The sequence below is a fragment of the Nothobranchius furzeri genome, chromosome 18 (genome assembly GCF_043380555.1).
Source record: "Nothobranchius furzeri strain GRZ-AD chromosome 18, NfurGRZ-RIMD1, whole genome shotgun sequence".
Taxonomy (NCBI): domain Eukaryota; kingdom Metazoa; phylum Chordata; class Actinopteri; order Cyprinodontiformes; family Nothobranchiidae; genus Nothobranchius; species Nothobranchius furzeri.
Genome location: NC_091758.1, coordinates 19,742,377 through 19,755,352, shown reverse-complemented (window position 1 = coordinate 19,755,352; position 12,976 = coordinate 19,742,377). Strand labels below are relative to the sequence as shown.

At 38.6% G+C, this 12,976-nt stretch overlaps 1 protein-coding gene across 9 annotated transcripts in view; it reads left to right on the top strand.

Annotated features, from left to right (window-relative positions):
* The first annotated feature begins 742 nt into the window (after positions 1 to 742).
* map4k5 (mitogen-activated protein kinase kinase kinase kinase 5) overlaps positions 743 to 12,976 on the top strand; it is a 42,442-nt gene continuing 30,208 nt past the window's right edge. For 8 of the 9 annotated variants that reach the window (XM_015969184.3, XM_054741802.2, XM_054741801.2 and 5 more), the window contains exons 1-3: positions 850 to 1,077; positions 1,396 to 1,624; positions 7,672 to 7,729. In XM_015969184.3, the coding sequence (XP_015824670.3) occupies positions 1,517 to 1,624; positions 7,672 to 7,729 (166 nt within the window). In that variant the 5' untranslated portion in view covers positions 850 to 1,077; positions 1,396 to 1,516. Of the gene's footprint in view, positions 1,078 to 1,395; positions 1,625 to 7,671; positions 7,730 to 12,976 lie in introns of all 9 variants that reach the window. The other variant, XM_070547046.1, reaches the window with a different exon arrangement.

Genomic DNA, 12,976 nt, shown 5'->3' with positions numbered 1-12,976 from the left:
TAATAGTGTATATCTCCACAGTTGAACTGTATTATCCTGGTACACAATAACATTAATGCAATGCAAAATTGAGTACGTATTCAATACTTGTGCAATACCGGATGTACATTAGTATGTCTCTGTCCCTGCATAGTCTTGGAAACCCAAATTTCCTTTTATTTGTTGTTTTTTGTGCAAGTTGAAGGTTGCAATAATAGCATGTCTTTGTGTGTTTAGTTTTAATCTTATTTTTTTCTTCATTTTCTCTAAGTGTATGTGCTGCAGTAATGAGTGAATTCTCCACTGTGGGATCAATAAATTCTATTCTATTCTATTCCAAATCACTCTGTATGCCAGCCACCTCGTTTCATAAACAAAGTAAATAAATTATTGTGAAGACATTTTAGCTAATTCTAGAACTGAAATGTAGTGACACAATCAACTTTTATTATTAGTGTCACTCGTGGAAACATCTTGCACTTTTTGAAGAATTTGTTTGGAAATATGCAAAGGCTGACCTTTACTTTTGTCTCAAACACTGTAACATTATGTTGATTTAATTTGAATGTTAATGTAAAAAATATAACTGGCATGGTTTTTGCAATGTGCAACAAGTGACAAACTAGTGAAAACTTGATTATTTTTGCCAGTGTGTTTTGTTTTCGTGTTGTGAAAGACGGGCTGGCAGATATTTCGAGGTACCCTGAATGCAGCATATTAGAATCCAGCAACTCTGGTCTACAAAGATTAGCAGCACACTGTTGCTTTCACGGGAGTCTTTTTTTTTATTTATTCCGTTAAAATATCTTATTCAGACAGACAGTTTTCCGTTAAAATCCTACGTTTGAGCCTATCGCTTCTCTAAAACTGCCAATAGAGGCTAATGACATAAGAAGGTGAAAACTTAATGTTAGGATATTTTCGGAGATTGAAGTGTACTATGTAGTCGGTGCGGAGTGAAGTTTACTACTGTTTCCTCGATAACAAAGGAGCACTGCTGGCCGTTTCGTTCTTTTGTTCGACGCCATCGCACAGTTAAAGGTTTCGAGACGATAAAAATGCAGCGTTTGTGTGCCTGCTGGTTTTGTGCTTTAAACGGTAAGTACAGTTCTTAGTTTGAACCAAACGTGGAGCTAAATTGTTAGCTAGTATGTTAGCCGACTAACCCTCCGACTGGCTCTGGCTATTTGCTGGAATAGCCACGGTGCTCCTCTGTAAATAAAGGTGCATTTGCTGCCTATAAGGGAAACACTTTGTGATTAAACATTATAATTCACATTGTTACACATTAAACAGTTGGTGAAAAATATCACTTTAAAAGCTTTTACCTGGACTCTTGTTTGTTACTTTTAAAGATAACCATTAATCTAGTATTTTAAATGTTTTCTTTATGCTTTCTCCAAAAATCTGACTCAGGACATGGAGCAACGACAGAGACTTTATGAGTTGTATTAATCGGCTCATATTGAAGACCAGTATTTCGGCAACCACGAGTCAAGCCAACTAAATGTAAAGGACCCATTTGATTCAAGCTGTCATGGATATCTTTCCCCGACCGAGTGGTGAAATTCAGAGGAAGAACCCCCAGCATGACTTTGAGCTCATTCAAAGGGTGGGAAGTGGGACCTATGGAGACGTTTACAAGGTATGATGGAGTCATTGGTTCCCAGAGTCTGCCACAGAAGCTGGAGATAAGATGACTAATCAGCTCATAAACTCGGTTTGTTTTGCAGGTTTATGAGTAGCACAAACACTTTAGCTGCAGATGTTTTTAAATGATATAATTGGATGGAACGGGACTCAGATATTTAAATATTTTAAGTGAGTAAGTAAAACTTTATATACACACACACGCACATTATGCTATATTGACATTTTGATATTTTCTTACACCCCAGTCTTTAACCTTTTAGTTTTCTGCCTTGGATGTGGCACAACCAGCTGGCCTTTGTCACATGACCTCAAGAATCTGTTAGGAACATACATAGACAACATCTTTGGTATGTTCTTGCTGTGTCTAGTTTCTAATTCCATTTTTGGTTCTTTTTTAAAACACAGAAAAGGTTCTTTTACCTTGCTGACGGCAAACGAAACTGTCAGCAAGGTAAAAGAACCTTTTCTGTGTTTTAAAAAAGAACCAAATATGGAATACATTCACAACATTTCTGAGATTTTTACCATTCAGTGCCCTTTAAGTGAGAAGTAATGTCGTCATAATGTACTATAGAGCAGATGGGGAGCCAGTAGATTTGGAATAGGAGCATTAGGACATGAGGAAATTTAGGTGATTTGAAGCTGGCAGGAGCATTTTGCACAGCAGTGTTGCAGAAATACAAACATAAGGAAACAAAAGCACGATGAACAATTTTTCATAACAAAGCAAGATGTTTCTCTTAAATATCTCCTATTCAAAGTAGCACAAACGTGCCTAAACTTGATGTGTTCTATTATTGAGATGCTTTATGTTTTTGTTTCTTCTATTTTTTTCACAGCCTAATTTAACATGTGGGACTATCATGTAGCTGGCATGTAACCTGTGTAACGATTTGTAGGTGTTTTAAAAAAAAATTAAAGTAACAACCTACAAATCGTTACATCTGAATATTTTTATTGTAATTTTCATTTTATACTTGAAGCTCTCAGATGAATTATTTCAATCTGTCAGAATGGCAATAACTTCTCTTGGGAATGCATGGTTAATATATATTTGTTTTCTAATTTCTTTGACCAAAGTTATACATTTTTAACATGAAATGTGTCTAGGGATGGTTATTGTATTTGGTACTGTTTAAGACACAGACCGAATTCTGTGGTACCGACCACAGTGAGATGGTGCCTTGTTTTGGTACCATAGAGTTCAGTCCCTGGTTTCCCAAGATAGATCGCAGCGCACGTGCAAGAGCATTATGTTGTCCATTGCTGCATGCCAGCTGTAAATAGAGAAAGCAGAGTGGTAGAAAGAACACACTCTAAAGTTTGGGTCCACTTCACTAAATGGGATGGATGATGACAACATTGGCAACGTTCAAAGTGAGTTATCATCACCCTAATCTGCTCCAGCAGGTAAATAAACTGTTTAAGATAATGTTGGCTTGATACTTCCATTGCTATTAGCTAATGATGCATTCGCTTCCTCCTCGGATATCTAAAATTCTGACTTTCGAGTAGGAAAAATCAACAGTTTGACAAACGAGGGCAGAAAGGATGATGATGCACAGTAAATTTAATTCACAGCAAAGACGTTTGCTTCAGGACCCACCCACAGTTAGTCCAGAGATGAAAAGGGAGGAATAGGAGTACATGGATGTGGGTTTAAGTTTGTGAAACACCACAATATTAAAATACAGTTAGTTTTAGTTTCATTTGTAGTTTATAATACATGGTCTCCTTGTCATAGTTATTCCAGAAGGCACAGAAGAGGAGTAAGGGTACATGGAGCTGGGTTTTAGTTGTTGTATCAATTAGAAACAGTTGTGGTTAAAGGTTTTCACACTAAAGAATTCTCAATTCAATCCACGTTTATTTTTTATAGCACTTTATACACAACACTGTCGACCAAAGTGCTTCACACACAGATAAAAACATACCGACATCATTGAAAACAGTAAAAATGTGGATAATATATTAAAACATACAAAAAAATTGTAAAACAAATAAAGCGCAACACCGCTTAAAAACAGGAGTGGATAAGAATAATCAGTCAGTGTTAAAAGCCAGTGAATAATAGTGAGTCTAAAGGAACGACTTAAAAACGACCAGAGAAGATGCCTGTCTAACATTGCTTGGAAGCTGGTTCCAAAGTCCAGGAGCAGCAGCGGAAAAGGACCTATCTCCTCTCAGCTTCAGCCTTGTTCTTGGAACCACCAACTGCTGCTGGTCAGCCGACCTCAACTGGCGAGTTGCCTCATACGGCACGAACATGTCCGCTAGATAGGAAGGTGCCAGTCCATTCAACAAATTGTACGCCAACACCAGTATTTTAAAACAAACTCTAAAAGCAACTGGGATTCAGTGCCGAGAAGCCAACACCGGGGTGACATCCCTAATGTGGATTATTGCTGAAATGACACAAACAGCACTTTTATTTTAAATCTTATCTGCCTTGCCAGTTTTCACTAGATTATTTATAACTGGCTCATTGAGTTTAATTGTTTCTGTTACAAAAGACAGAACAATGGGTGTGAGGAAATTCCCTTTCAGACCAATGACATCTGATCAGTGTGCATTTCCATAAATCACATGCTGCCTAAAGCGCATCCAAGAATGCAATATATTTAGCAAATTTTGATTCATTAGACCAATTTGTTGTTTGCTGACTAAACTACGTTTAATATCAGCCGTGATTTTGAGATTGAAGTGCATGCCGCTGGTGTTGCCTCATCTAAAGCAGGACATCCAGTTTTTCAAGCACAAGTCAGTTTGGTAGTCTGGTGGCATCGTAAAGGGCTATATTCAGTAAGTTTGTGTTCTGTTGGCATGGTGTGATGTTATAATGCATAGCTCCAAGCTAGAGACACCCAAGGCATGGCATGGTAATAAGTCAAGTTTGTTGTAGAAACTTGCTGCTGATGGTGGGGTGCAAGAGGGCATCTCGGCGACGTGGAAAATAATATAAAAAGTTTATTCAGCGTGTGTGTGTGTGTGTGTGTGTGTGTGTGAGAGAGAGTGAGAGAGAGAGAGAAGGGGACCAAACGTGGTCAGTGAAGGTTTTAAGTTATGTTTATGCACTGGAAGGTCTTGTTTGCCCGAGAATCAATCCACAAACTGAAGAATGTGACTTTGTTTTGATTTTTGTATGTTATATACCACCACCAGAGCTGACTTTCTTTGTTTAATTTCAGTAATCTGAACATGGGATCTTTTAATGTGAATCAATTATGTCCATACCTGATTATTGCATCACAATGAGCAGTCTGCTTGGACACATTGAACAAAAGTACTATAACGTGCCTGGCTGTTTTACCACATTATTTAGCTGTTTGCTGAAAGGTGCTAAAATATAATCTGCTGCCTGGTTAAGTACCGCAGTGAAAAGATGGGGATTATTTTGAGCTTTCAGACTGATATTTAAAACCAAAGGCTAGATGAAAACGTCGCCTTTACCTCAAAAGTTGTGCTTGCCATTTCACACAGATCTCAGTCAGCTCTGCCTAAATAATTTCCTCTTCTGTTGTTCTGCAAATGTCCTTTTGGGTAATAAAAGCAAGGTGTTATTGGTACGACACCAATGCAGTTTTTGAGGTTTATAATAAAGAAACTTTGGAACCCTCAGATGGTTTTGCTACTGTTTCCTAGGCTGCTTTGAAGTGTACTTTGTTAGAGAATCTTTTTATTTATCGTTCTGTCACAGACCAACAGGCTTACTACCATCTGATCCAGGCTGGATCTGCTGGTTTGTCGTAGCCTGTCTTCATACAAAGGCTCTCTGGCCAGCCCCCACCCCCAGACGGGCCACCGGTGGAATGCTGTGCCTGGTATTCTCTCAGCACTCACGAGCTGGCGGCTTCAGTGGGCTGAAATACGACCCAGCCTCTGTCCAAACATGTGTTACACTAAGGGAGTGTTCAGCGCTGAAATGACAGCGGAAATGCCTCGAATAGGGAAAAGTCCTCATTATTCCTGCCTTGCACAGCATTCCCAACATCTAAATCCTTATCTGTAACTGTACTACGAACCAGGTTCATGGAAACGGAGAGGAAGCTTTGCAATGTGTTGGAGATCAAAGATAACTGCATAAAAAATGTGGACTTGTTCTGTGTTGCTTTGAATGCATTCACCATTTCTAATTGAGCAGGCTCATGTTGACCACGAGGTGGTCACTTCTCTTTTAAAACAACAAACTGAATGTGTGAGAGAGCTAATTGGAAAGTAAAGCTCAAGGCCTTGATTCTTTTCAGTGGGTGACAGAATTGGGTTGAAGGCAGACTCATGTTATTATAGAGACATCCTATAATATTTACTGAATGTAGTTTTTCTGTTTCTTACAGTAACATAGGGTCTCCTTTAAAAAAAACATTTGGATGACAGCTTCCCATCATCCAGCTGATTTCCTTCTTATTAATCGGTCTTGTTTAGATGACCTTGTCTTTTGCTTTTAAAACCATGAATCTAAAAAAAATCTGAATTGAAGATGTGGTATTGGTCTGTGTCAAAGTGGGATGTCTAATAAGGAACCAGGACTCTTGCATCTTCCTCTGCTCACCTAACTTTCGTAATTTCATGATTTGTCACTCATATGTTTAGTTTCTAAAGATCATTTCAGGCGTCAGATGAATCTTTTTTTAGTCTGGTATGTTGATAGATCTCTTATCTGTTTTTTCTTGTCAGACAGGCGTTAAATTCCCAACTCCTCATTCCATCAAAGTGCGGTAAAGTTTGTTGACGCTACCTCATCTGTTGCATCATCTTTGTTAGCAGTAAATTCAGGACTTCTCCTTTCCTGGTTCAGTGCTCAAGTTGGGTACAGCAGCTTCAGGAAGTGTAAAGTGAACCACTGGTTGTAAACAAGCCCTCTGTCACTAAATACGTGCATGTTCAAGCTGAACCTTGCAAACTTCCACAGAAGAAAATAAGCATTCAAAAACCTGTCCGGCTGAGATGCGCAGAACATAAACGCCCAAGTACGTGTTTTTGTAGAGATATTTTGTGTCAATGTGGGACTGACTGTAGGGTAATTTTAAGCTTTGTGTGGGTTTATGTTTGTGTCTGAATGACCAGCACATTCCTCGTGTGTAAAGTTGGTAGTCGGGATGGTTTTGTGGTTTACGGCTGATTTAGCTGCTCGTCCCTTCACTTCACGGATTAGGGAGCATCCCGTCTTGACCTGGATTTGTGAGACAGCGCAGCTTGCTTTGGCTTAGAAATGTCAATAAGGATGGATGTTTCTTAAAGGATTTCTCTGCAAAGTTAATCACATGTTTACAAATAGAGCAACGCAGTAATAAAACAAAACAGATAATATCAGAAATGATTTCATATGTTTAAAGGTAGATCACGTCTGAGCGATGAAGTCAACTCTGGATCGATGTTCTTTAGATGATCTTAAATAGCTTTTAGATGGTAAATAATCACAGAAAAATAAAATAAAAACTGCTGAGATCTTTTGATGCATTAAGGCGAAATATGTTGGTTCCAAACAGTAAATGAGGAGTTTCACTCGTTCCTCACTCTCATCGCTTACATTTTAAACATTTTCAAACATTTTAGAAGGCAAGTGTTTGAAAGTAGTTGCAGAATCAGTGTTTGTCTTTAGGTTACACCATTGTTTACACACACTTTGTGAGTAAAACTGACATATGTACCAGTGTATTAAAATGTACCTTTCTTTTTTCTTTTTTTTTTTTACCAAATGTCAATAGTTTAAGTTTTTCAATAATATCCTTCTCAGATTACTAATTATATCATCCTGATGCACCTCTGGCTGGTTTCGTTTTGTATTTTGTCTACTCTTAAATATCACATTTAGAGCTTTAGCTGTGACTTTCCTGGATTGATTAATCTCCCCATCAAAGCAAACATTTGGCTTGTAATCCTTCTCTGAACTGATCCCGTTTACAGGTCAACCACGGTGGATCATCTGCTGCTGTTTGCTCTATAATGATGCAACAAAAGCCCGTCATACTCTCACCGTGCCATAAACCCAGTGTTTATCAGCTATTATTGTTTCCTTGCTGATGATTGTTTCTTCTTCAGGCTCGAAACATCCAAACAGGAGCGCTAGCAGCTGTCAAGATTATAAAGTTGGAACCAGGTAAGGTTTTTTTTTTGTTTGTAACATAAAATAACAAAAATATTTGTTTTAGATGCTTTTATATGGGTTTGTAATCTTCTGTGATCTGGTTAAAGGGTTTTATTTCCCAGAAATATTATATTAATGTTTTGAGCTGGATGGATTGATTTTAAGTGTAAGTGGACCTAAAAGACACTTGATGCCTATCTAGCTTAGGGTCCATGTTGATGGTGACCTAGTGGCAGAGTTAGGGTGATCCAGATTAGTGGGATTATGAAAAGGGCTTTGTACCACCACCAGCATGCACACTGAACTCAGCTGATTACAAGTGAAATAAAAGATTTGCTTGTTTTTTTTTCTCTTTTATTTATTTATTTTTTTGACAGTCAGTGTTGGTGGTGCTTCGAACTGAAACTACTTCTTTCTTTCAAGCCTGATGTTTGTTCTGTAAACTCAAGATGATGAAGGTGAAGGGAGTTGTCCTGAAAACCTTGAGTTTAAATAGTTACTTTAAACCTTTATGGTAAACATTTACCATAAATACGTCAGGAATACTCAAACAAAAAGGGTTCAAGTTTAAGGATAGGGAGTTAAAGCTGCGTTCATGGTTAATATAATTTAATGGAATTTAACGTTCACGTCATAAAGCTCTGAATATCTGCCTTCGTCTAGATCATACCTTCTGAAATCTGTTTATTTCTATTTACTATATTTATGATTTTTGTTATAGATAAATCTTGCTTCTGGACTTTTTCTATCCAGCTTTTTCTCTAGTTACTCCTTTCACTCCCAGAGGTAAAGGTCTTTGGGCGGGTTGTGCAGTCAAACAGGTCAGACTGGGAGGTGTGTGACGCTGGTAAGAACAAGAGACAGTGAAAACAAAGTTAGTTTAGATCTGCAGAAGTAGCTAGGCTTCATTTAAAAAGATAATTTAGAGACATTTTCCAAGATTTCACCTCTGATAAAATGTTGAGAGGGAAAGTAAATTAAATTTAGAAATTAGTTAAAAACTTCATGCGACACTGTTTAACTCAAATTCACACATTCAGTTTATTTTTTTACCTGTTTGGTCAAATTATTTTCATTCCAGCACACAGGACACATCAAAATATGTCTAGTGTATGGCGTTTTGCCCTTTTTTGTTGTTGCACAGTTTTTCTTTTAAATGTTCTTGGTTGTTCCCATAAGAGCATTTTCTGCTGGCCTGAATTTATAACCATGCAAGTAGTTGAGCTTGAAAAGATGTCGTAACAAGACTGGTAGCGTTTTGGTTTGTCCTTTAGTTTAATCCAAACACAGTGTACTGACTAAGAACCAGCTTTGCTTGCAAAACCACTTCACTGTTAATTCAAATAATCTTAACTTGATCAAGACTTAGCGTCGAATAACTCTCACGTAATGAATAGAAACCTGACACGAAGAGCAAGAATGTGTGTATTCAGAGCAGAGGGAAGCACTCAGCTCAAGAGGAAGTGACTACATTCTCAGGCCTCAACCCACCAAGATGAGAAGACTGTGGGGTGACTTGTTACTTTTTTGTGCTGACCACAGTAACTTCATGTTCAATCATTAGTGGCTCTTAGCTGTCTGTCATTAGAGATATCTGAAGTTGATGCAATCAACAGTGGTTCCTTCTTCTGTTCATGCAACTGCAGAAATGCTAATTTCCTTTAAAATTCAAGAAGTTGTTGAAAAGATAAAGATTCATTCAGTTCTTATTTTCTTGACATGTTAAGTCAAGTTAAGACTATCATTCTTCAAAGAAACACTTTTACCACCTTTGATGCTAGAGTTTTAAATTTATATCAACATGATTTTGTAGTGCCTGGAGGACTATAAAAAACAAATTGTGTCTGTAAAGTTTTCTTTGGTTGATTGGCTTTAGTGACCATCCTAAATGAGGTGGACTCCAAAGGTTTTTCAGTCCATGCAGTTTTTCATTAGATGCCAGTGGTTAATGGAAAGTTTTAATCAAAGAAGTAGTTTAATCCATTAGTACTCAGATTGTGTTTGGGTTTAGTTTTGAGCCAGGAATATACTTGCTTTTTAACCTTGCGTTGACACAGGCAGCAGGCTGCTTCTTTGTTCACATTCATGTAGTACTGGAATGTTCCATTAGGGGGCACAATAGAGATCTCAGACTGGATGGAGACCCCGGGTTTGTAGGGTGCAACCAAATCAAACATGGTGTCAATAGAAGAGGTCATTAACTGGTTAACTTGTAGTTCACAACAGGAAAGACAGCAGCGGCATTGTTGATGGTATAAAAGACCTCTGAACCTGAGATGGAGTGACCATGGCGTGTGTCGTAGAGGTCGATCGATATTGGTTTTCCTATTGCCGATACCAATGCTGATATGCAAAGTTCATGGACAGCTGATGGCCAATTTGTGCTGCTGATCTCTTTTTGGGCAGATTTTCATGGCTGATATAGATGTTTACCACCTTATTTAGATGCTAAACTGTCATTAATAACATCAGTTGTTGCACAACATTTCTGAAGCTCAATCCATTTTTGAACACTGAGTTCACCCAACTGTTAAATTTTTATTTTGTGCACTGCTCAGTTTTCAGACATCTACCTGAAGTTAATCAAACAAACCAATTCCCTGACCAAGTATTAAATGATTAAAACTGGTATATTAAAAGACATTTTTGCTAAATAATTTGTAGAGCATTTATTATGCAGATGTTATTCATGTACGTAAAAATTGTGCAGCAGCACCGGGCTGCCTGAGGAGATTCTTGATTTTAAATTGGCCTTACTAAGGAGGTATATCGGCCTGGTGTATCAGCCGATCAATATATCGGTCTACCGTCTAGACCTAGTGTATCTCACTCATTTTGTCAACTCCACCTACTGGTTACTCACATATTGCAGCTTGTTTACGTGTCACACTAATTTCATTTCAATTCACTGCAAGCTCCATGAGGCAGCCATTTTAAACATGCCTATGCTTGGAAATGCCCTTTGAGAAATGCCCTTTTCTTTGAGACAGGAGCAGAAGAGGTACTTAAGTCTTTTATTTAGAAAAAGGGTGCATTTGTGTCTTCTTGGGCAGTGTATGTCAGACTGCCATGTTGAATGATATTTGTTGTGATGAATATGTTATGTTTGTTTATTGGTCCTTGTGCTGTCCAGTTACATTCAGAGACTGAAAGATAAGCACAGATTTGAGTTGTGTCTATGGGTTGTGGTCAGGCTAGATTAGGGCTGGGGGTAAACGATTATTTTTAAAACGATTATTCTGACGATTATTTTATCGACTAGTCGACTATTCTAATGACTATTTAGAAAATTAATCTAATGATTATTTTTCTATTGCACAATTAACAAAAACCAGAAAATCTCAAATAAATTCCTCAAAAAAAATGGATAAATTCTTACTGTAAGAGAATAAACACTACAGGCCTTCCATTTTGTATAACACTGCTTTTATTGTGTTGCGGTTGGTTATGTTCTGGTGACGTGTAGAACTTGGGAGTGCAGGCTGCTGCCTGAGAGGTGGTAGAAGATGGAGTGTCTCCATGCTGCTTTGTTTTGGTCACTTATGTGCGTGAGGCGAGTGGTCTTACGGGTTAAACCAAACTCAGGTGATATTTTACACTAAACCGAAAACCCACAACACTCTGAATGTAATAAAAGGGAGATCTACACCACAAAAAAGATGAACTCTAAACCAAAACGTAACAGCTTATCCCAACGCAAGAAGCTGTTAGCGAAGATGCTAACAGTAGCTTTACCAACATTAAGTTAAAGTTACCAAGTTTAAATAAACCAAAAACACCCAGCAGCAAACAGACCAGCACGGAGGAGAGACTGCTACCACCAAAACAGCTCTCCTCATGTCTGAAAGAAGCTCCTTAATGAAGGGAGAAGCGCTCCCGGTGATTTTCTACATCTGCGATAGACACGAAGCAGCGCATCTGACCCCGGAAGTTGTTGCCCGTTGCCGGGAGACGAAGGGGCAAAACAGGAAAATAATCTAGTAGTGGACGGACGTTGTTCCGGGTCTTCGGTATTTGGCGGAGATGTTAGTGAAGGCGGAGAAGAGGGCGAACTAGAGGAAAAACAGGCAGATTCCTCCTCTATTTACAAACTCCTGGGGATGCAACAAGTGGGCGCGGTGCGTCGACTTCCGGATCTGACGTCGACAAATTTTTAGAATCGAGTCATCGACTTCGTCGAGGCTTCGCTACAGCCCTAGGCTAGATACTTTATAAATGGATGGTTTGCTAGGCTACCAGTTTGTATCATCTTCTTCTGCTTGTCTGGATCTGGGTCAGGAGGGCAGCAGGGAAGCCCAGATTGTCCTCTCCACCAGCACCTCTGTTTGAATCTCAAAGCGTTCCCAGACCAGTCTGGAGATATAGTCCCTTAAGCAAATCATGGGTTACCTTCGGAATATCATCCCAGAAAGACATGTCTGAAAAACCTCCCCTTGGAGGCATCCTGACCAAATGCCTGAACCACCTCAGCTGACTCTACTCGTTGTGGAGGAGAAGTTGTTCTTCGTGTCCCTCTTAAATGTCTGAAGTGGAATCTCACTTTGACCATCTTGTTCTTTCTATCAATATCAAAACTCATGACCATATGTCATTTTGTGTTTGCTAATGACGTTGAGCTGTGGCAGCCATCTTGAATATGAAAAGTTAATCCGTATTATACACATCCAGTGATTGCTTTATGAGCTTCATTAAAATCTAATTGTTTCATCAGATTACAAGGCTTTACACCTGTTTCACACTGAAAGCATCAGGCGGCACGGAATGTCAGTGGAACGCTTTACTAGCAAGCTTCAATGCAGTCCATTACACACCGGGAGAGTCTTGGCTGCGGAACGGCTTCCTGACTGTGCTTGTTGCAGGACTCATAAGATCACAAAATCCCTCGAGACTTCAAAGGTCATGGTTTGCAATCCACCATTAAACCAAAAAGAAGGAAATCACAGTTTATATCACTGTTTGATGTCGTATATGATGTAGTTTTTCTCCACTGCCAAGATTAAAGCCGTGAAATAGACAATGGTGCACTTCTGGAACAATAATGGGAGTAAATAAACCATTGGGTCCGGGGATGTCCTGATACAACTTTTTTCACTTCCGATACGATACCGATATTACAGCCTTCAGTATTGACTGATATCAATTCGATATGATATCAGCAAAAATCATACATATTTTTACCTATTTCATAGTGTGTAATGTATAAAAGGATTGATCAAGTGAAGTTACTCAAACAGAAAACAAAAGCCAGCAACAGTAAGT